The 25,608-nt window shown below is 44.3% G+C and overlaps 1 protein-coding gene across 1 annotated transcript in view; it reads left to right on the plus strand.

Annotated features, from left to right (window-relative positions):
• LOC138467389 (uncharacterized) overlaps nucleotides 1–25,608 on the plus strand; it is a 623,308-nt gene that overhangs the window by 443,215 nt on the left and 154,485 nt on the right. The window contains 2 exon segments of the mRNA XM_069607343.1: nucleotides 482–1,069; nucleotides 3,364–4,189. Of these exon segments, the coding sequence (XP_069463444.1) occupies nucleotides 482–1,069; nucleotides 3,364–4,189 (1,414 nt within the window).

Genomic DNA, 25,608 nt, shown 5'->3' on the forward strand with positions numbered 1-25,608 from the left:
AATGGGTCTTCTGTGGTTGGATGGAAAGAACAAGCCACCCTTCGAGTTAGAATTCACCCAGGTGAGGAAGTTCCCATTTTGAGCGTGTTGAAGGAAGAGTGATACATCAAGAGTGCCTTGGCTAAACAATTTCCCAAAGTATTTAACAATTCCATTGGACTCTTGAATGGGTTTCAGCATAGAATAATACTCATAAAAGGAGCGAAACCTGTGACACACAAGGTAAGAGGGATTCCCATTGGAACCAAAGAAGCGCTGCGGATGGAACTTACCAGGCTATGTGAGCAAGGGATAAAAGAACCTATAGAAAGCCCTGAATGGTTGTCCCCCATCGTTCTGGTGAAGAAACCTGATGGAGCTATAAGGATGTGTGTGGATTTAAGAGATTTAAATAAGAACATTTGAGTGGACAGACATCTGCTACCAAACATAGGAGAATTACTGACAACAATGGCTCCGGCAAAATATTTCACCACATTAGACCTCTCCTCGGCATACGACCTAATAGAACTGGAAGAGGAATCCAAGCATTTAACATTGTTTGTCACTCCACTGGGTGCTTTCATGTTCAGGAGGATGCCTTTTGGCCTTGCCTCGGCCGCAGCTGTCTTCCTGAGGCTCATGTCACACTTATTTGGAGGCATCAAAGGAGTATATTGCTTCCAAGATGACATTCTGGTTTCGGCGGAGTCTGAAGAAGAACATGATGCTAAGCTGGTGGGGGTGCTGCAAGTAATTGAGGAGAGAGGGCTCACATTGAAGTTGGAAAAGTGCAAAATAAAGAAGGAAGAAGTATCGTATGTGGGTCACTCAATAAATGCCAAAGGAATAAGTCCAAAGAAAGAGTTAGTTAATTCCATAATGAACATACCAGAGCCAAACAACAAGGACCAGTTGAGAAGTTTTTTAGGTATGACTGAGTATTATTCTAAATTTTTACGCAACTACACTGAGAAAACTAAGCACTTGAGAAGGTTGATGAAGAAATGTGCAAAATTTGTATGGTCAGATGGATGCAAACTAGAATTTGAAAATTTGAAGACAGAGATGAACAATGCTCCCACACTTGGTATGTTTGACCAGTGGATGCCAGCCAGATCGGCCTGGGGGGAGTTTTAGAACAAGTTGAAGCTACAGGATCAATTCCCATTGCCTTTGCGTCAAGAACTTTGAGGGATGCAGAGTTAAACTATTCAACAATTGAGAGGGAAGCACTTGGAGTAAAATGGATACTGGAGCATTTCAAAAACCTGGTGTGGGGATTACCTATAGTGCTTAAGACTGATCACAAACCTCTCGTGCATGTGTTACAATCCAAGACACTGCATCTCATTTTGCGAAGGATTCGACGCTGGACACTGGACACTAGACATTATGCAATATAACATATGCATAAATTATACTATGGCAAACTCAACATGGTAGCAGATTGTTTCTCAAGGTTACCGTGGGATTCGGTATGTGGTCAGGATGAATCCAGTAGTGACCTAGATGATATTGTAGCCATGGTGAACCCAAGCATATCTAAGGAGGAGGGTGTAAAGCAGAAGATGAAGACCCAGAACAAGGGAGTCTCAGGAGAGCTGTAAGTAATGAGGGTGCTCTCAAGTGAAGGATGAAATCCCTATAGATGCATCACATGTGTACCGGGGTGATAGAATCATTCCTCCTGCCAGTCTCAGAGAGAAGATCATATCATTAGCTCATGAGGGACATGTGGGCAGGGATCTCACTAAAAGAAGGGTAAGAAACAGTTATTGGTGTCCAGGAATGTGGATGGACATGGAGGAATCGGTCAAGAATTGTATTACTTGTGCTGCAAGTGACAAGGCACAGAGAGTGAGGAAGACTCCTCTGCAACCTGTGATGATACCTGAGCAGGTCTGGTCCAAATTGGCGATTGACATAATGGGACCGTACAAGAATCTGGATAGATCTAAGATGTACATTGTGGTGCTGTTAGACTACACCTCAAAATGTGTGGAGTGGGGTGTCATTGAAGATAGCGTTACAACTGGGAGGATAATATATTTTCTGTGTGAAATATTCAACAGAGAAGGTGATCCAAAGGAGATTGTCTCTGAAGCCCAATTTACCTCTGCTGAATTTCACTCATTCTTAAGGGAAAGGGCAATAGAACACATAACGATATCACTATACCATCCTATGGCCAATGGTGTTACACATTGCTGCAAATGGTCTTTGTGGGCACGTACCCGTTTGTGCGGCACTCTGTTTTCGAGCAGTTCCAAGATGGATGCCCGTGAGATTCCCCATACTACCTGCAGCGGTCCAGTTTTTGCACGTCTCTTTGACGTACGGCCAACTGCTCACATGATCCTTTATCCGGAATTGAAGCGGACGGTGCTTCGCGTCGCTTCTGCTTTTGACGCTCTGTGAGTTCACTTCTGAAACTTCTATCTACCTCCACTAATCAAAACTACTTGTACCTTCCATTTCTCCTAACTCTGTTCTCTCCCCTCATTCGGATTCTCCATCAGCCTTCGCCTGCACACTGTTCATTCAGACCTATCCGGCAGACTTGTTTGTTTCCCGTCTCTCCTAGACTTCCGTTAGAGTAAGTTTAGTCCTTTTAGGGCTCCCCCCTCTCTCCGATTAGCTTACTCACCTGTTCATTCCTTCCAGAGTCTCCCGCTGCTCCACGATTCTTCCGATCTCCAGTTTTTGAACAGTCTTCCTCCAACTTCGTTCCTTCGTTGGTGAGAGGATTACTTTCTGCTTCCCTTTCACTGTTCTACTATTTTCCCTCTTTTGACATTCTCCAGATTTTCCCTCTCCTGTGCTCTTAGGAGAAGCCTCCCGTGTGAAATCTTTTTCTGCCATCCGTCAGTGAAGCTTCCACTTCAACTTCCTCCTGATCTAGACGAAGGGGGACTCGACCAGGGTTTTCTTCCCATTAGGGGGTTTCCCTGGCGGTCCTGCCCTTTCTCCTGGGTTACTTTATCCTGGGTAGGAGAGGTCAGGGCTGTGTCAGGGTAACTTTCACGGTCGCATTGGTCCTCCCATTTGGTTCCATCAATCTGTAAAGGTGAGCTTTGTAGACTTTAACAACAGCTTTATTACTCTGCTTAATACAAAAGTAACAGTAAGCGACGCCCTAATATTGACAGTGATATTGTAAATGGAACAGCAAATGCAGCAACTAATGGCGGCAATGCAGGCCATGTCCTTGGAGATGCAATCCTTAAAACAAGACAACGCACAACTGCGACATCAAGTAGCCAGAGCCTTTTCTGACACTCCCCCGCCATCATTACATACAGTCATGTAAAAAAAAACTTAAGGAATTTCTCGACAGCTGCACAATCCAATTTAACTTTAAATCTCGTTTTTTTCCTACAGATAAAGATAAGGTAGGCTATGTTATTTCACATCTTTCTGGGCCTGCCTTAGCACGGGCAACCCCTCTAGTTACCTCCAACAATGCTATCCTTGATTCCTACTCCGCTTTCAGCAACAGTCTCAAAACTATGTTTGGTAGGAAGGAAATTTCGGTAGCCACTCAGGAAAGGCTTCTCGATCTAAAACAAGGCAGTAGAGATTTACTGTGGTACATTACGCAATTCAAACAACTATCATCCGAACTGGGCTGGCCCGATGAAGGTCTTCTTACTCTTTTTCGGAGAGGCCTTACAGATGAACTCAAGGATGAGGACTCTAAGGTCCATCGCGCATCTAACTTAGTGGATATGAACACACTAACCATGCAAATCGATTACCGTATGCATGAACGGACAAATGAGAAAAAAAAGAGCAAAGGAACTAGATCTCAGTCTGAGTATTCCCCAGTGATCCAAAAGGCTCATTCGCAAACCGAAGAACCCATGCAGATCAGGACCGTCCGAGGACCGATATCTGCTACTGAAAGGGAGAATGGAGTGTCATTTTTCTTTATTCCCAAGAAAGATTCTGATGAGCTCCGTCCTTGCATTGATTACCGAGGACTCAATAAAATAACCACTGCCGACAAATATCCCATGCCACTCATCACTGACATTCGCGAGGGGCAGAAACTGGCTAAACAAACTTTACAGATGGCTCAAGATCGGGCTAAAAGGAATGCTGATCGGCACCGTCGTGACGATCGGGAACTTACCGTCGGAGACACGGTGTGGTTGGCGTCCAAGTTTCTTCCTCGCCACCTGGTTCCGTCTAAACTGTCTCCCAGGTACTTTGGACCATTTCGGGTTCTATCCAGGATCAGCTCGGCTGCTGTCAAACTTTCCTTGCCGGCCTCTTGGTCTCGGATACATCCGGTTTTTCACCTGTCTCAGATTAAACCGGTTGTGCGAGATCGCTTTCTCTGGAATGAGGGTTCTCCACCCGCCCCGATTCCCACGGACGGTTTGAGGTGGCTGCTATTTGGGAGACACTGTGTCCAGTGCTGCACAACATCCTGAATAGTGGTAGTTCTTATGGTTTATAGTCATAATGTCGACAAAAAAATGTCGACAGACAAAAATGTCGAAAAAATAATGTCGAAAATAATAATGTCGACATTCTATACTTTTAATGTAAAAAGTCATAATGTCGAAAAAAAAATGTCGACATTTTTTTTTTTGACATTATGACTATAAACCCTTAAAACTATCAACACCTCACCCAACACCCCCCTGCCACCCCCCCCCCCACACCCCCCAACCACCCTTTCACCCCTCATACTCAACACATACCAATTATTTATTTATTTATTTATTTATTTATTTAATAATTAAATAAATAAAAATTGTATTTACTATGGGGGGGTCCCCCCCCCAACCCCCCCTCACCCAACACCCCCCTGCCGCCCCCCCACACCCCCCCAACCACCCTTTCACCCCTCATACTCAACACATACCAATTATTTATTTATTTATTTATTCAATAATTAAATAAATAAAAATTGTATTTACTATGGGGGGGTCCCCCCCCAACCCCCCCTCACCCAACACCCCCCTGCCACCCCCCCACACCCCCCCAACCACCCCTCATACTCAACACATCATATATATATTTATTTATTTATTTATGCATACACTAAATTAATGTCGAAAAAATATCGAATAATGTCGACATTTTTGTTTGTCGACATTATTGTTTTTCGACATTAATTTGTCGACATTTTGACTGTCGACATTATTGATGTCGACATTATGACTGCACACCAGTTCTTATAGGCAGTGGTCTTCAAGGATGTCAAGCAGTGGTGTGAGGCTCTTTACAATAAGCAGTAATAGCTTGTGGAGGGGCCTGGGAAGTATATTACTCAAGGCTGGATCAGAGGGGACATGTCATAAAAATGTTTGAATACCACTGTTGGGGGGCAAGCAGGCCCAGGCAGGTGGCAATGGCGTGTGTTGTATTCTTGCAGATGGCTAGTGTGGGGATCTTCATGCATTGTAAAAGGGTGGACAGGTAACACAGAAGAAGACTCACGAGCAACAGTAGTCACTGACTCATGTTCTTTGTGGGACACTTGTCCCAGCCTTCTGCTGCTGCACCTCCCCCATGTTAATGCCCCAACCGTGCACCTCCACTCTCCTTTGAGGACTACACCTGGGGGCATCTTGCAGCTCTGGCACCCCTTCATGGGGTGGCTGTGCCTGGACCTGGGCTGTTGCATCATTGGCACTATAGGTTGCAAGCGACCAGAAAGCATGTTGTATGTCCACTTGGGATCACACCCGGCCAGTAAGATCTCTGTTCTTAGCCCCAGTAAGATCTCAGAGGAAGAGCTAGCGTTCTTCTATGCCACGGGGGAAGCGATCAGCCACTGAACTGGAAGGCAGAGGACGTCTCGCCCCTAGCCTAGTACAGTGCCGATATTGCCCCATTACGAGTTTGGTGGTGCAGAAGAAAGTGTAGGCAATTCCGTTACCTCTATTTTTCCTGCACCACCAAACTACAAGAGTGGCAGGAAGCGTTTAGATCCGCCGCCAATCTTCCGCAACAGGAGTTTCATCCGATATCTCTGTTAGGGAGAATTCTCTGTAAAGGCTAATTTCCCAAACCTAGTGAGTCCCCACGCAGCTTTGGTGGATTTTTGGGGTTTATTTTTTCCCCTGCTAAGAGTAAGACTCTTTTACTCCCACTATCATTTGAGGTGTTCCTTTGTCTTTCCATGTTTTATGGGCTATGGGGTCTTTTACTCCATAGGTTCTCATGTGTTTTTGATGTGGGTTACACAGCACCCTTTGTGCCGTAACCCAGGGGTTGTCGTAGCGACTCCCCAACATAGACTCCATACCCTGGGACTGACTACTGTCTCCCAGGGCATGTAAAGTCACCATTGGCAATGCTAGTCCCAAATTAAGAACAGAAACCAGTACAAACCACCATATTGTGGACGTACTGGTCGGGGTAATTCGATTGCCCCGGGGTCTGTTGTTCGAGGGGGCACGTCTCCGTCCCCCCTGATCGAGTTTTGGCTGGTGGCAGTGGAAACTACTTTTTATATTCGCCCGCGAATATTTTCCTACGGTATTTTCCCATTGTTCGAGGCTACCAACTTTAATTAATTAATTCTCATAGCCTCGAACATACCGCCGGTTTATTTAATTAATATTAATTCACCGGTTGGTATTTTTTGCCAGAACTCGATTCTAAAATGGCGTTTGTGTTCTCTTCTGTGACTCCAACCCAAGTCGAGCGTCGGGCCCTTTGTTCCACTTTTTGGCGGGCTTCTCCACAGAAGCCTTCAAAAGTGGTGTCACTCTGTCTGGGTACCACAGGGAGTGTGGGAGGGGGTTTAGGCACCCTGGACTGAGTTGCCTTGGCAACTCAAGTCCCACTCTTGTGTGATTGGCCAAAGTGGTGAGCCGGCCGGCTCACCACTTAGCATGTTTGATTGACAGCTAGGCTGAATGAATGGGGGTTTGCTGCATAAGTCAGGGCTTTGGGGACTGGAACTTCAGAAGTCGCCACAGGACCTAAGAATCTGAGGAGGGAGAAGCTGAGCCAACCTGCAACCACGACACCACCGGTGGAGCCCTGCTGAACCGTCTCACCACTTTTCCCGACGACAGAGGAGATCTCCCGTCCGGAGAGTCTTCTTCCTTTGCCTGGTGGGGATAACCAGTTTTGCCTTCTTTTCGCCTTCCTGGAGCATCTCGTGGCCGCCTTGCCCGTGCCAAGTACCTCGGCAACCGGAATACCACGGCTTACCACTACCGCGAAGAGACGGGTAGTACCTTTTAACTGAAAGAACTCCGCAGCTGGTTTCTTCCCTGGCAGTGCATCGACCTTCATCTTTCCTCCACGGTGAGACCTCCTCTTCCTCTGGACGAAACACCGACTTGCACCCGCTGCCAGGAACAACTGCCCCTGCTGGAGCTTCCTTCACACTTAAGGTACTGTGTCCCGCCTGGCTTCCCTTGCGACAGATCGTTTGGGGTGACAGTAAAGCCTCGTCTTTCTAACCTGGGCTGGGCTGGCCTGGGACAACCTAGCTAAATTTCATCCTTTGTGTGCGAACTATCTACAAGACTCTTTGGGCATAACCCCACTGTGTGAACCTGGACCCCTTCTGCTTGCTCTCTCCAAGAGCTGGGCCTTGCAATTGACTTCCTTGCTCTCCAGTAGAACTCTGCCTATCCTGCCTTACTGTGGTTCTTTTAAAAGTATTGAAATGTGTGTGTTTCCATAACTCTGCCTTTTTCCCTCCCTTTTTTTATAACCTATTAGAGTGCCATCTTATGTTAAGCGCTCACCTCTGTCTGAAAATAAGTGGTGGTTATCATTAAGACTTGTCTAATAAGTGTTTAGGGTTGTATATATATAATAGTGACTGTGTGCTGAATTTACTTACCTCTTTGCTGCTAGTGTAATTTACAAAGTGTGTCTTTAGATAAATAATTATATACTTTTACACCAAAGCTCTGGTCAGTGTTTGCTTGTGCTACTGTATCTCTGTACCTATTGTGTATACTCTACATACTGCCTAACTCTTCTTGAGGGAAGTCTGACTGCTCAGCCACAGCTACCAAGTGAATCTGTGTGGTACAGACTGCTACCAAGTGGGTTTACTGCCAAACACCTGTAGTCGTAAATCTTTTGCAGTGGTCCCCAATGGAACTGCACAGGTTTCTGCCTAATACTGGTGTACAGCGGTGGGATTTGTATCGTGTATACATTTTAGTGTGCTTATAGATACCTTAGTGCAACTAACCACAAAGCTTAGCACTATAAAGAAGTATTTTCTAAAACATGTCAACTCTGGAAAGTTATAGTCAAGAGTCCCTTGCTACAAAAACTGCTGATTGTTTAAGAGTTCTCTGTAAGCATAAGAATCTCCTGACTAAAGGCAAGAACATGGAGCTAATAGAAAGGTTGTTAGCAAACCAAAGTCTGGATGGTGGTTCAGAGGAACCTACCACTCCAGCAACTGTAGATAACAGCAATGATATTGATATGAATGTTAGTATTGATAACTTTGAGTCAGAAGCAGAAGAGGAGAGGGAAGATGTCAGAGTTGTCTCCCCTGGGCCTCTACTTGCCCTGCCACCTGTACCTACTGGACCTTTACCAGGTCCCACACTTAATCCTCAATATATGGAACTAGAAAAAATGAAGCTTGAATTAGAATTGAAAAGAATTAGTGCTCAAACAGAACAACGGCACCAAGAACTAAGGCTCAGAGAAATGGAGCTCAACCATGAGCTAGAAATGAAAATAATGTCTGTGGAAAGTGCTTCTCTCTCCGAATCCTCTAGGAGTTCCAGTCCAAAAAGACCTCAGATGCCTAAGGAGTTGGTGGGTATGTATGAGCGTAAGTTGGATGTGTTGGATTGGTTGAGTTTGTTTGAATATAATCATGGGCTCCAGAACATTACAGGAAATGAGTTACTTTCCTGGTTGTTCTCTAGGCTCCCCCCTGTTGCAACTGATGAGGTAATGGAGTTGGGGGAGGAGGATAAGAAGGATTATGAATGTGTGAAACTAGCTTTGATAGCTAGATTTGGGAACACCCCTTCCCAGTACCTTAAGAGGTTTAGGACCCTCAAAAAGAATCATGGTAACCCTTGGGCTACCTGGTAGAGTGAGTGTTTGAAAAACTTAGAGGGCTGGATTAAGGGTTACAAGGTGAACACTTATGAGGGAATGAGAAATCTTGTAATGTTGGAGTCAATTTATGATGCCTGCTCTCCTGAGCTCAGACAGCACTTGGCTGATTCAAAGGAATTAGATCCTAGAAAGCTAGCTAAGGCTGCTGACTTGTGGGTTGCCAACAGGGCTACTCACAAGGATTCAGGGGTCACTCAGAAAAAGGATGAGGGAAAGCAGCCACAAAAAGGGAACCAAGAGATTTCTAATACCTCCCAAACCAAATAGGGCCCCAAACAACAAAATAACCAGGGTAAGCCCCAGGGTAAACCACAACAGGATAGTGTACCTTCTGGTCACAAACCAGAAGGAGGTCAGGCCAAGCCACCCTTCCAGAGAGCATTTGGAACATGCTATCTCTGTGGGGCAACTGACCACATCAAAGGAGATCCCAGATGTAAGGGTAAACCTACAGGGATCAGCACAGTCTCCTTAGCCTTCACTCCTGAGGAGGAAGTCCAAATGGCTAGCGCTCACTTTGAAGTCTTTGCTGAAGAACCTTTGGGTCTTCAAGCAAATGTAACAGTAGAGTCCATGGGTCTAGTTATTGATCAGAATAGGGGTGTGTACAACTCCATACCAGAAAACTCTAAAGTTTATTGTATGGACAGTGTTCTTGTCAATGGCCAGGATACTCCTGCCAGGCGAGACTCTGGGGCCAGCAGAACAGTAGTGGATGAAAGCTTTTTCAGGCCTGATGATGTTGCTAAGGCACCCAAAGGTCCCACTAAGATGTCTGGAGGCCCTGCCCAAATGGTTCCAATTCTACCAGCCCTCATTCAGTGTAATGACATGACAGTGTTGATTCCTGTCAGTGTTCAGACTGAGGTGTCTGGGAGAGTCCTGTAGGGGAATGATCTAAGAACTCTAGGAGTAGTGTCCAGTAACCCCAGGCCTCCAAGTATGGAGACCCAGAACCAAACCACATTGGCTAGAGAGGCCACCTTAAGGAACCACTCTAAGCCTGTGGGAAGCTCTACTGAGACCCCCACTACAAGCCCTGGTGTTGGTAAGTTGACCTCTGACCCAGGCAAATTTCAGGCTAAAATGTTAGGGAAATGGGAGCCCCAACCAAGCTCTATCATTGTTCCCCCAGTTCTAGATTCTGAGGAAGAGGTGGATAGACCTACTGGAACCCTAACTAGGCCTAAGAGAACTTGTAATTCTCAGTGCTGGTGGAAAACCAGAAAAGAAAAGTCTAAGGCCAAAAACCTTCAGACTGTTGGACCTTCCACAGAAGACTCCAACCCAATTCCTAGTCTTAAGGGGGAAACTCCTAACGTAGGTAAAGGTAGATCTAAGAGGAAGGAGAAGCATGTACCTTGCTTATCTCCATCCCCTCCAACCAAGAGACCTAAAACCCAACCTTCTCCCAACAGAGACGTGGTGAGGACCTCTGGTGGCCCCTCTAGATCTAAGGGAATCCTTTATAAGGGCCCCTTGAAACAGCCTAACAGAGGTTCAGAAGTTGTACCAACTTCTGAGGGACTGGTCAACCAGATCCCCTATAGTTTCAAAAAGACTGAGTTCCTCAAAGGGTTTGTAGGTCATATAGCTTACAAATGAAATCCTTTGATTTGACCATAGAACATAGGTCAGGGTGTCACCACCAAAATGCAGATGGTCTCTCTAGGGTGTTTGTATCCGACTAGAGGTATGAGATTCATCCAGGAGTGGATTAAATCCTCCTGTCCCTGTCTGGGTGGAGGGGCGAATGTTAGGGAGAATTCTCTGTAAAGGCTAATTTCCCAAACCTAGTGAGTCCCCCAGCAGCTTTGCTGGATTTTTGGGGTTTACTTTTTTCTCCTGCTAAGAGTGAGACTCTTTTACTCCCACTCTTAGACATGATTTGAGGTGTTCCTTTGTCTTGCCATGCGTTTTATGGGCTATGGGACCTTTTACTCCATAGGGTCTCATGTGTTTTTGATGTGGGTTACACAGCACCCTCCGTGCCGTAACCCAGGGGGTGTCGTAGCGACTCCCCAACATAGACTCCATACCCTGGGACTGACTACTGTCTCCGAGGGCATGTACAGTCACCATTGGCTTTGCTAGTCCGAAATTATGAACAGAAACCAGTACAAACCATCATATTGTGGACGTTTTGGTCGGGGCAATTCGATTGCCCCGGGGTCTGCTCTTCTTGATGGAAGTCTGTCTGTTCAGCCACAGCTACCAAGTGAATCTGTGTAGTGCAGACTGCTACCAAGTGGGTTTACTGCCAAACACCTGTAGTCTAAAATATTTTGCAGTGGTCCCCAAGGGAACTGCACAGGTTTCTGCCTAACTGCATTGTGTCAGGGACACCAGTGTAGACCTGGAAGAGGAGGAAAAGATGATTGCATAAGTCAACAAGCAGCGAGCAAGAAGAAGAAGAAACGATACTGCAAGAACATAACAAGCAGCAAGCAAGAGAATTACAGATCAAAGCAAGAAAGCACTACAAAAAGTGATAGACATTAAAGACATTAAAGACAGAAGGAAAATGCAGAGAATCCAGATCCTGCACCTGGCAAGTAGTGCAGTAAATGGCTACAGGTGCATGAAAACCTTCGCCTACCTCCTTCTCAAACCTCAGGTGAGTCCAGCCTTCCTGGAAAGGGGGAACATTAGAAGTCAAGAGGGGGGGGGACTGGGTTTGGGGACACCTTGTGACACCTGTGTTTTGGTTGGTTTATAGGTGATTCATCCATTGCTCGTCCCAACACTGCTCCGCCCGAGGGGTATTGTCACCAACCAACATCCACAACCCTTCCTCCCTCAGTTCAGTGGTTAGTCACAACACAACACTGCACAACCTTTGAGTAGTAAGTGGTGTGGGTTACACAGCAGAGAATCCAGGCGTTTCCGCAGAGTCACAGGTAAACGTTACAGAACGCATGCTCTGCCCCAGCGTCATGGGATCCTCCAAAGTAGATCAGCTGGCACAAATTCTAGGGGACCTTAGGGCTGAAGTACATGCTGCCCGTTCCAAAATGAATGCCTTGAGGCGTGAATTAGTGGTTGATGGGGATCGTACAGATGAGCTGGCCAGACTTCTCCAGTTGCACGCAGGGCAGATATCGTTACCAGGGCCAACACCACCAGCACTCCCACTACTAGCCCCTGTCCAAGTTTTTGCCCCAGCAATGATCCCCTCTGCCCTGCCTGAATGCTTCTTAGGGGACCCACATAAGTTTGCAGCATTTATCAATCAATGCAGGCTCCATTTCCTCTGTAAACCAGGGGTCTTCCCCTTTGACCAGACCAAAGTGGCCTTCATCCTGTCATACTTGGGGCAGGGGGTTCACGCTACAAATTGGTAAATTCTGCGGGTGAACAGAGACAACCCTATCCTGTGCAACCTTCCTGGTTTTCAACAGGAATTAGAAAAGCTCTTTGCTCGCAAGACCCAGGACAGGCCCTTGACAACAAACTATTGTCCCTGCTGCAAGGGTCTCAGGATCTCCTGGCCTACATTGCTACCTTTAACAGGCTGGTGACGGAGACAAACTGGCCTGAAGACAAATGGACCACACTCTTCCATAGCGGGTTCAGGGGGGAGTTCAAGGATGTGCTTGTGCAAGTGGTTTATCCCCCTGCTGGTTGCTCGGAATACATGGATTTAATGCTTGCCGTTCCCGCTTGGAAGCACGTCCCTTGTACATCCACCTGAAAGAGAATCCAGCTCATCACAAAGAGGGCATACCAGAACCCATGCAGTTGAGTGGTGTGCGAATGGCCACTAACTAGGGAGGAGAGAGAGAGGCATAGACAACAGCAGTTATGCTTGTATTGTGGCAAGTCGGGCCACTTCTTGCGAGACTGCCTGGTGAAGCCGGTCAAGAAAACGGTAAGAGGGTGGATACAACTTCCAATGAATGGCCTTCGGAAAACTGCTGGGCCCAACATGAATAGAGGCTCAGTTGTCGAGCAACGAAAAGGTATCATATGCCTTGCATCTTGCTATACCCATTGCGGGTTATAGGTTATATTACCGAAAACAAAGGACCAAAAAAACAAAAGTATTAAATCAAAAGGATCGAAAGTAAAAGGTTCCACATTAGGTACAAATAATGTAAATAGGTCATTTGCTCGAAACAAAAGGATCGAACATTAAAAAACATATTGAATGAAAGTGAAATCGAGAAAGGGTTAAAAGACTAGATCTAAACAAAGAGTAAAGAACCTTGTGTAGAAAGCATATGCACAGGTGACGGTTGGAAACAAACTGTCAGTGCGTGAGGGAAGGTGAGAAGGAGACAGCAGCTGACACAAACGACCGAGACGATAACGTATTTCCTGACTAAAATAAAGTGGTAAGTAAAACAAATAGAAAAGACAAAATATTTAAAACATTAGTTGGTTACAGTCAGCAACTAATACTTATCTATAAAATTGACTGTTACAGATACGTATTGATACCGATATGGAGTACATAAAATCAGAAATGGGAGGTTTGCAGCTAGTATATGAAGGATATATCTACAGTAGAGAAACTACACGGAAAGAAACAAGTTACTGGAAGTATATGGAATATAAAAATGTACAGTGTACGGGAAGAGCAATAACTGAGAATGAAAATATAAGATGTACAGGGGAGCATAATCATATGCCAGACAGCACAACTATATTAATAAATAAATTGATAAATGAAATCAGAAAAAATGTGGATGAAAATGAAAATGAAGCGACCAGCTCACTAGTAAACAGAGCATATGAAAAATTGCCACTACATGTTGCCGCCAAATGCCAAACACCAAGCTGATGAAAAGAAATGTAAACAGACAGAAACAACACAAGGAGAATTTGCTGATGGCACCACAGACATATTTAAACATAAATGTGCCAGAAATGTTACAGAAAACAGACAAAGGTGAACAGTTTCCGTGGAAAACATTGGATGTTAAAAATGAGAAAATGTTGATTTTTGCTACTTTAACTAATTTATCGCACCTAGGGGATTCAACAATATGGCACGGGGATGCAACTTTAAAATCATGTCCAGAACCGTTCCATCAGTTTTATAGTATTTACAATGGGACAGTTATATCGTTAATTTATGTATTAATGCCAGGGAAATCAGAGGAACTGTACATATATATATATATTTACATTAATCCAAGAATCATTGCCAGACAAATCACCGAAGACAATAACCATGGATTTTGAACAAGGACAAATGAAGGCTTTTGAAAAAATATATCCGACACTCACATTCAAGGCTGTTTTTTCATTTCGGACAAATCAATAAAATATATGCATTGGCATTTGTGAGAGAGGACAGTGTTATAACGTATTATGAGACATTGATTTCCACACAGTACTTTACCGATCATGAAGAGGAATTATGTAATTTCATGTAATTTCATGGACTATATAGAAAATACATGGATTGGCCAGCTAACACGAAAAGGCACTAGAAGAAGAGCAAAATACCAAACTAAAATATGGAATTGCCACAAATCAATTAAAGAAAACTGGACAAGAACCAACAACATACAAGAAGGATGGCATAGCAAAATCAACAAAGAATTCAATACAAACAATCTGAACTTATGGCACTTTATCAACCACCTTAAATCAGTACAAACCACACAGGAAATAAAAATAGCACAAGCAATCTCAATTAAAAACACCCTTAAAATCAAAAGAAAATACAGAGACTATGAGGAACGAATAAACAGCATAGTAAACAGTTTTGAAACAATGGAAGCAATGCAATACTTAGAAGCTATTGCATACAACTTAAAATGCTAGTATGAATTAAAATAAACTCACCAAAAACTGCCAGCTCTGTACACCGGACAAAGTCATCAAAAGCAGGGAACAGTGAAAAAACACATCCGAAGGAGGTACGAAACATAATCCAAGTGGAAAATCCATAAAAAGGTACAAAAAAACAATAATCCATGAGAAAAAACCATAAGAAAAAAAAATCCAATTCCGAACTCTGTAGGAAAAAAAACATCAGTCCAAATGAAAAAAAGCATACAACCATAAAATCCATGGAAAAGCTCTGATCCGAAACAGCAATCCAAAGGAAAAAATAATCCAAGCAGAAAAAAATACCCAAAAAAGTATTCCTTTGGGAAAAAAAGTGAAAATCCATTTAAAAAAGGAAGCGTGTACAAAAAGCAACCGGACCAGGAACGAAGAACTCATAAAATGGCGACCACGTAACCTTACGTAACATAGGACGTCACACGTTGAACACAAAAGAATACATAAACAAAACTTTAATATACTAAAAGTAAACCAACGCCATCTACTGTTGAAAAAGTAATACATTTGAATGAAAGTTACAAAATGTTCAATATATTCAAATATTTAACAAATGTTCAAATGCATTATATACATATATTTAAAAGTGAATAAATAATGTTAATATGACTTTAGAAATTTGAAATACGTTTTGCATTAAACTGTATTTAAGAAAGCATTAAAAACAATATATATAACACAATAAATTCATAATATGAAAACAATAATGTGTAGTTCATTACTTTTATGTAAAAAGAAAATCGAAAAAGTTTCGAAAATATTTCTCAAAATGTACTATTCGAACCTATTGAATTTCGAAAAAAAGTCACTCTCACCTTTGGCATTCGATCCTTTTGTATTCAGTACTTTAACTGGACACCCCCATTGTGCTCATTGGTCCTCTGCAATCCCAAAGGATGCATGCTTTACAAGCTTATGTGGATTGTGGAGCTGTGGGCAATTATATGAACTACATGATGGCCCGCCAGATTGGAGTTCTGTTATGACAAAACCTACGGCAGATCACTTAGTTGCCGTTGATAGAATACAATTGGCTTCGGCTTCAGTGACCCAGTGTATGGAGGAAGTTATGCTGCTGTGTCAGGAGGGACATCGGGAAAGTATTGCTTTTGATCTCATCAGCGCCCCGCAGGTCCAAGGTATCCTATGGATACCCTGGCTTGAGTCCCATAACCTTAGCATTGATTGGTGAGCAAGAACCTTAACCTTTTCCAGGACCTGTGGTGATACATGTTACTATAAAGCATCCTCAGAAAACCAACCATCCCCAATGGCACCTACAAGTCCTACTCTAGTTTTGGCATCATGGTGAACCTGCCACTTGAGTACAGTGATTGCTAAGATGTCTTCCACAACGAACAAACAAATACGCTGCCCCCGCACAGACCCTGCAATGCCAAATTGACCTCATTACAGGATCACAGATACCATGTAGTCGTATCTATGCCTTAACGGAACGGGAAAATGCTCATCTCCATACTTACCTCGATCAATACCTAGCTAATGGTCTCAATTAAAAACACCCATAAAATCAAAAGAAAATACAGAGACTATGAGGAACGAATAAATAGCATAGTAAACCGTTTTGAAACAATGGAAGCAATGCAATACTTAGAAGCTATTGCATACAACTTAAAATGCTAGTATGAATTAAAATAAACTCACCAAAAACCGCCAGCTCTGTACACCGGACAAAGTCACCAAAAGCAGGAAACAGTGAAAAAACACATCCGAAGGAGGTACGAAACATAATCCAAGTGGAAAATCCATAAAAAGGTACAAAAAAAAACAATAATCCATGAGAAAAAAACCATAAGAAAAAAAATCCAATTCCGAACTCCATAGGAAAAAAAAAAATCAATCCAAATGAAAAAAGCATACAACCATAAAATCCATGGAAAAGCTCTGATCCGAAACAGCAATCCAAAGGAAAAAATAATCCAAGCAGAAAAAAATACCCAAAAAAGAATTCCTTTGGAAAAAAAAAAGTCAAATCCATTTAAAAAAGGAAGCGTGTACAAAAAGCAACCGGACCAGGAACGAAGAACTCATAAAATGGCGACCACGTAACCTTACGTAACATAGGACGTCACACGTTGAACACAAAAGAATACATAAACAAAACTTTAATATACTAAACGTAAACCAACGCCATCTACTGTTGAAAAAGTAATACGTTTGTATGAAAGTTACAAAATGTTCAATATATTCAAATATTTAACAAATGTTCAAATGCATTAAATACATATATTTAAAAGTGAATAAATAATGTTAATATGACTTTAGAAATTTGAAATACGTTTTGCATTAAACCAACTGTATTTAAGAAAGCATTAAAAACAATATATATAACAAAATAAATTCATAATATGAAAACAATAATGTGTAGTTCATTACTTTTATGTAAAAAAAAATTTGAAAAAGTTTCGAAAATATTTCTCAAAATGTACTATTCGACCCTATTGAATTTCGAAAAAATGCACTCTCACCTTTGGCATTCGATCCTTTTGTATTCAGTACTTTAACTAGACACCCCCATTGGGCTCATTGGTCTTCAGCAATCCCAAAGGATGCATGCTTTACAAGCTTAAGTGGATTGTGGAGCTGTGGGCAATCATATGAACTACATGATGGCCCGCCAGATTGGAGTTCTGTTACGACAAAAACCTACGGCAGATCACTTAGTTGCCGTTGATAGAATACAATTGGCTTCGGCTTCAGTGACCCAGTGTATGGAGGAAGGTATGCTGCTGTGTCAGGATGGACATTGGGAAAGTATTGCTTTTGATCTCATCAGCGCCCCGCATGTCCAAGTTATCCTATGGATACCCTGGCTTGAGTCCCATAACCTTAGCATTGATTGGTGAGCAAGAACCTTAACCTTTTCCAGGACCTGTGGTGATACATGTTACTATAAAGCATCCTCAGAAAACCAACCATCCCCAATGGCACCTACAAGTCCTACTCTAGTTTTGGCATCATGGTGAACCTGCCACTTGAGTACAGTGATTGCTAAGATGTCTTCCACAACGAACAAACAAATACGCTGCCCCCGCACAGACCCTGCAACTGCCAAATTGACCTCATTACAGGATCACAGATACCATGTAGTCGTATCTATGCCTTAACGGAACGGGAAAATGCTCATCTCCATACTTACCTCGATCAATACCTAGCTAATGGTGTCATACGCCCATACAAGTCTCCCGTGGCTTCACCTCTCTTCTTTGTCCCCAAAAAAAAGGGAGAACTATGTACCTGTATTGACTACAGGGCCCAAAACCAGATTACTTTAAATAACAGGTACCCACTCCCCTTGATACCAGTACTTTCAGACCAAGTGAGTGTTAGCTCACCTGGTCTCTGCGGAGGCGTTGGGGCACGGTTGCAGCTCTCCCTGAACTTGAATCACCCCCTTTAGGCCTCTCTCTCAGTAGAAAAGCTGTGTGCAGTGGTGATACTGCTCCTGCATGGAGATAAGAGTGTGTAAGCGCGCCAATCTGTGATTGTTGTACCTCTCGAACCCTTCACCCCAAAGTACGGTTTCTGTGAGCATACGCCGGCCCATAAAGCTCACCTGTGAATTATGGAAGAAAAAATCTCCGTCCTGCTACTTCTGGCAGCGTCACGTCGAATGGGATCTAGTTCCTTCACTGATCCCTGATATGGATTAGTCCAGTCCAGCTGTGACTATGCTTCACCTTATGATTGGTAAGTCTTTCTTGAGCTGTTGTGATGCTGTTCGTTCTGTTAAATGTCTTTATATGTTGCTCCTATTTATGCCCGCACTAATGTTTCTCTTCTGTTTTCTTCCCTTATATGGAAATGCGTCCTCAATGCAGCTTTGAGACTTAGCCGGATGGAAGATGGATGCTACCGCAATGTTCGACAGCACGTAAGTGATGGTTTAAGGAAAAGCGCTAAGTATGGCGAAGTGCAACCTTAAACTGACAGTTTTTTCGATGTCTAACCTTGTCCTCTGTTTTTTCTTGCAGTCGCTGCTGTCAACGATGGAGCGTGTCGTGCTGCGGTGCCAAGATGAGTATTTCGGCGTTCCGGAAAGTGTAAAGATGAATACTTGGTTCGCCGAAGAGATGTACAGGTAAGAACAGCTTCCCCCAGTTGGTAAGTATGCTGGCAGGAAGCAGGATGTCCAGGAAGAAGGATCTACAAAGGTAAGTCTGATCTCGGGCGACAGTGAGCGTTACGCTGCTTGCAAGTGCAGAATAATGCGAATCGTCTGTCTTGAGGATCGAGGCAGCTTATATAGCTGAGATCGTGGGCACGCCCATTAGGGCCAGCTTACCAGCCACACCCTGCCACTCCTAGAGAGTGAGCATGTGCAAAGGCAATCCATTAGCAGCCACACCCAAGAATACACTTGGGGCTGCTTAATGGATGGAATGTTCAAGGTTAATGCATCCTGCTTAATGGATGGAATATTCAAGGTTAATGCATCTGAAGTGCTATGTCCATAATAAAAGCCTTTTGGTGTTAAATGGATGTTCTTGTTTACTTTTGTTCATGAGTCTGGCGCCATAGGCGCCAGGACAGTGTCCACCCAGGTCTCCTATGCATGCGACCCCTGCATGCCTGTGCCCCTGACTTCATGACCATGACAGTGAGGAATGCAAATATCTACACCAAACATGACCTCAGTGGAGCATAATATTTCGTGCGTGTTAAGAGTGGTGATGAATGGAAGACCGCTTTCTGCACCAAATTCGGGCTATATGAGTACCAAGTGATGCCTTAAGCTTGTGCAGCGCCCCAGCGGCATTCCAGGTCTTCATGAACCATGTATTAGGAGAGCTCCTAGATGTTGTGCATTAGTCTATATAGATGATAGCTTGATCTACTCCATGACACCTACCGATCATGTCCGCCATGTGAGAGCAGTGCTGGAGAAGCTGCGCCAGAACCATCTGTATGCTAAGCTTGAAAAATGTGCCTTTCACGTCACAGAAGTAGAATTTTTGGGTTTTATCCTAATGCCTCAGGGGATTCGTATGGACAACAGCAATCCTCCAATGGCCCTCACCAACATCTGTCAAAACTGTTCAAAGCTTTCTAGGATTCATACATTTTTATTGGTAGTTCATAACAGACTTCTTCCACCTAGTACATCCCATTACCTCACTGCTTTGTAAGAATACAAAGTTTACTTGGACTCCAGAAGCGGCACAAGCTTTCCTTGCCTTGAAACAGTGCTTCACTACAGCACCAATCCTGCAACACTCAAAACCAGACCTCTCCTATGTAGTAGAGACTGGCGTCTCGAACGTGGCTATGGGAGTGAGCTGTCCCAATGTAATCCTGACACAGGACAACTCCATCCGGTTTCATTCTGTTCAAGAAAATGCACTCCCGCTCAACTTAACTACGCAATCACAGAAAAAGAGTTGTTGGCCATAAAGGCTGCCTTCAAAGAGTAGGGAAACCATATCTTGGGGGCAAGGCATCCCATCACAGTGATCACTGATCTTCGAAACTTACAGTACCTCTGAATACCCAAAGCCCAATCCTCACGACAACTGCAGTGGTTCTTGTTTTTTGCAGAGTATAACTTCATTATCACATATAGACCTGGAACACGAAACAGAAAGGCAGATGCACTATCCAGAATACAGAATAGGATGCAGCGAGGGGAGGGGGGGCGCCTATGCACCTCCAGAGCCAATAGCTATCATCCCAAACAACAAGCTAGTAGGTGCTATGAGCAATATGCCCACAGCATTAGAACAGTTGCAGATGACGGTCAAGCAAATGTTTATACCAAAGGAACTGCAGACATGGGTCGCAATGGATCCACAACATGAAGAGTGGGGAGGACCCCCTTACCATCACAACCAGTTATACCTACCAAAACGCATCACAGCAATCGCTAGTCCTCAACAGTTATCGTAACTCTCTGGTTGAAGGTCACCCAGGAATCACCAAGACGCTAGCAAAGGTACGTCAACATTAATGGTGGCCCTCATGGCGTAAAGACACAATACACTATATCCAAACATGTGACTTATGTGCCCAACACAAAAAGCTGATGAAAAAAACCACAAGGCCTTCTTCACCACCTGTCAGTGCCTCCAGTTCCATGGCATATGGGGTCACTTGATTTTATCACAGATCTGCCACCCCACAACAGCTTTAACACCATCTTGGTAGTAATCGACCTGATATCGGAAATGGCCCACTTTATAGCACTCAAAGGGCTCCCTACTGCCGGTACCCTTGCCCAGACCTTTCTGAAACAAGTAGTTAGGTTACATGGATTTACATCAATGGTAATTTCAGATCAGGGGAGCCAATGTGTATCTCAATTCTGGATAAGGTGTTGTGCCATTGCTCAAATAGAGATACGTCTGTCGACCAGCCACCATCCCGAAACACATGGGCAAACCGAGAGACCAAACCAAACTCTTGAACAGTATCTTCGTTGCATGCTTACTGTGAGAAACCCGAGGGTCTCACACTTACTAGTCCCGGGGAATCTGTCATCCAGGTTGCCAGGACACGGCTATTGCTATTGGATCCAGTTCCATGGGGTGGACCAGTGAGGGAGGTTCATCTGGATGGGGGTCTGTGGGGAGTGGAAGTGGGACACCGATGGGTGAGTAGTGGTATCCCCCTTCCTCCGACACCTTTTCCCCAACCTACCAGGTAGGATACACAAACACTTTTCCCCCCTCGATTCCGACGTGAACACTTTCTCATATTATAAAGGATGACGGACTAACACTCAAGCCGTTTACATGACATGCCCCAACACCAGGGTCAGGCAAAGTCAGGCAATTGACCAGAACTGCACACACCTGACGACCCTTTCAAACCCCCCGTAGGGATAAAGGTGGAGCACAGGAGCACAATACAAGCAAGGCAGACCGCACAAGGAGAGGGCTAACTCAGTCCAGCAGTTCAAGAGGAGGAGAAAGGCAGCGCAAACCGAGAGGGTGACAAGGAGAGAAGCAACCTTGCCATTTCCAACCAAGGCCTGTGAAATCTCCGCAGATGGCATCGTAAGACCGTAAATAATAGCCAGCATGTGTTGTCTCAGGTGTCAACGGTACACAAGGCCCTCCTAAGCAACCTGAGGAGAGACGCTGGTCTCCGGGGTACCATCCTTGACTCCATGGAGAAGAAAAGCAAAGCGTTTCATCAGAACCGGTGAATTGAGACGAGAGCCGATAAGAAACCGAACTGTGTTGAACGAAAGTAGCAAATGACTAATTGAACTGTGAAATAACAAAGAATTATTGATACTAAAAAGGGGGAATCCAGCAGCAGAAGAGTCTGGCACCACGTGGGTGCTCACTCAAGAAAATCTGTGTGAGAAAGGCCTCGGGAAAGGCGAGAAGAGGGTCAAAGTGGTCATATGGGGGTCTTGTAATATCCTCTGTACAGTTGAAATTCTTTGTCCGACAGATGATTGTGAAGCTAAGGGAAGTGAGTCCTGCATTGTAAAAGTTGAATGTGCAATTGGCAAAGTTGGCAGGAGTGAACCCGAAACAGGGATGCCGAGAAAAGTGGGTGAAGTCTAAAGTCCCGAAATACAGTGTGTTGACAAGAGTGAGCCCGGCAGAGGGATCTCCACAATGAACTCTGTAAAAAGACATTAAACCTTGTGAATGCCAAAGGGGTCTGAGCCTGAACGAGGGAGATACAAGGGGTGAACAGCCATCACCTGAAGATTTGTGAATACCAGAGGGGTCTGAGCCCGAACAAGGGAGATCCAAGGCGTGAACAGCCATCACCTCAAGATTTATGAATATGAAAGGAGAAAATGTATGAGTGAGAGCTGTGCTGAACTCGACACCCAGCAACACTTGAAATCCATAGTGAACCCGGCTGAGGGAAGCTAACAATTGAGAAGGGTCCGAGCCCGAAAGAAGGTGACTTAGGGGTGAAAAGAATCATCCAATGTATATGTGAAAAGGAACTCTTTGTTTTATTATTTGAACATATCAGGACAATGGCAGCAAGAGACTTTTTAGTAGAAAGGAGACTTAACCACCGAAAGCCCTGATTGATGAAAGCAGAACTGTTAGCTCGTGTTGGGAAAGCCTGTGCGTATACTGTGCTCCAAAGTCCTACCTTGTGCTGTGATGAAAACGTGGGGAAGGGAGACCTCAAATTCTGCATCCTGACTTATTATTTGTGAACACTTCTCTCTTAAAACCATTATCCCACACTTCTTTTGTATTTAGAGTAGGGATTTATAAGTATATGCTTTTAGTATAGGCCCTTTTATTTAAACACAACACCACAAGGACTGCCTTATTTTAGTTTGATGGTCGAATCTTGCTCGCATCTTAGATTTAGGTTTAGATTAGGCATTTTTCCAACCTACATTTGCAGTTTAATAAACACCCTGGAACTGAGATAACTTGTGTCTGTCTTCACTGTTGCCACCATGAGATCCTTACATTACACACACTGACAAGAATTAGATGGATCTGCTTTAGGTAGCAGAGTACACATACAATAATACTTTACACAGCTCAGCACGTTTCATCCCATTTTAGCTGCTACATGGCAGACCACCACGAACCTCAGTCTACGACCCTCTAGAAGCCTTTAAAATGCCAGCAATCACAACACTGCCCAACGCAATCCACCAGGTCCTAAAACAAGCCTCTATCAGGCCCTGATTCACAGAACGTTTTCCTATGGGATTGTGCTATTTTAAAACACTTCCATGAATCGGGCCCCAAATGTACAGAAGGCTAAAGAATCCTATAAAAGCTTTTCAGACGGGAAGAGAGGGGAGGCTCCTACAAACCAGGTTGGTGATAGAGTATGGTTAGCCACCAAGCATATCCAACTGAAAGGGCCCCGGAAATTCCACTCAAAATGTATAGGACCCTATCCCATCATTGCACTAATTCATCCTGTAGCTGTTAAACTGGCACTTCCACCATCTTTATGCATTCACCCAGTATTCCATGTCTCCCTGCTAAAGCCTGTACATCCAGAGACTCGCAGCTCTGCAAAACCACCATCCCTGTACAATCCAGGGAGAACAACCCAGAATATGAAGTAAGGGACATTTTAGACTCCAAGCACGTACGGCTCACATTGTATCTGATTGACTGGAAAGGGTACGGGGTACTAGATAGAACCTGGGAACCAGCTGCGAATGTGCACGCACCTCGACTAGTGGCCAGATTCCATCGAAACCACCCAACGAAACCCAGACCCTGTAGCAAACCCTTAGGGGGAGTAATGTCATGATATTGGGCCTTGGCAATAGGACTTCTTCATTCTGTACACATATGCAGTCCCGGGTTGTACACACTTCACCCCATCAGCATCCATAACACCAGTATGGAAAGGGGCGACTGGACTGCCCGTAATGCGTTGCTGGCACCTCCGAAAGTTATTTACCCATAGAAATGAGAGCAACAAGGACTTTCCAAAATGGCTGCCACATTCCTTGTGTAGCCAGGTATCCAAGATGGCCACCGAGAGATCCACAGAGGGGAATTAGGGAGCTCACGCTAGTCTTTCAAGGAGGCTCCCACTATATAAACCACACCCCAGGGATTTCACCTTGCTTTGCGTTTCATCTGTTCTATACAGATAAACGCTTACCATGAGTTCCACATCTACCTGCTCCAATGCCCTGCAGTGCCTGCAAAAGAAAGGAAAAGGACTTGATTAAAGAAGTACACCACGTTGGGAGTCAAAGAAAGTAAAATAACACGTACCAGGAATTCTTGCCAATGCACCAGGAAGCGTTTAGACCGGCTGCCGATCTTCCGCGACAGGAGTTTCCGCCTATATCGCCATTGTGTTGGGGAGACCCGTGTAGACCTGGAAGAGGAGGAAAAGACGATTGCATAAGTCAACAAGCAGCGAGCAAGAAAAGACACTGCAAGAATCTAACAAGCTGCAAGCAAGAGAACTACTGAGCAAACCAAGAAAGCTCTACAAAAAGTGATAGACATTAAAGACACAGAGACATTAAAGACAGAAGGAAAATGCAAAGGACCCACCTCTAGCACCTGGCAAGCCGTAGCTGGCCCGGACAAGCGCATACTATCGAAATACCTGGCAACAGGTGCATCAAAACCTTTACCTACCTACTTTTCAAACCTCAGGCGAGTCCAGCCTTCCCGGGAAGGGGGCACATTAGAAGTCAAGGGGGGAACTGGATTTGGCAACGCCTTGTGACACCTGTGTTTTGGTTTGTAGGTGATTCATCCGTTGCTGGTCCCAACACTGCTCCACCCGAGGGGTATTATCACCAATCAACATCCCCATCCCTTCCTCCCCAAGTTCGGTGGTGAGTCACAACACTGCATGGCCGTTGGGTGGTAATTGGTGTGGGTTACACAGCAGAGTATCCAAGCGCTTCCGCAGAGACCCAGGGAATTGTTACAGATAGATCCCCAAATATCCCTTTGTGCACAAAAGAAGGGCACTTTTCCCTGTCTTTCGTGCAGTAATTGCAATAATGTGATCAAGAGCAACGCCATTTCACATACTCACACTGGAGAAAAGATAGCATTTAAAGATTACACTACCTGCACCACATCTACACTACCTGCACCACATCTGGGGTGATTTATTGCATAAACTGCCCTTGTGATCTTCTATACATTGGTCAAACTTCACAGACTGCCAGGGAACGCTGGCTGGAACATAAATCTAACATCTGCACCAATAACAGTAAATCACCTTTTGCAAGACATTTCAACACTCAGCACCATAACATCTCTCAATTGAGATTCTTGATCCTTG

Source organism: Ambystoma mexicanum, chromosome 4q, assembly GCF_040938575.1.
Source record: "Ambystoma mexicanum isolate Mex_15411 chromosome 4q, UKY_AmexF1_1, whole genome shotgun sequence".
Taxonomy (NCBI): Eukaryota; Metazoa; Chordata; class Amphibia; order Caudata; family Ambystomatidae; genus Ambystoma; species Ambystoma mexicanum.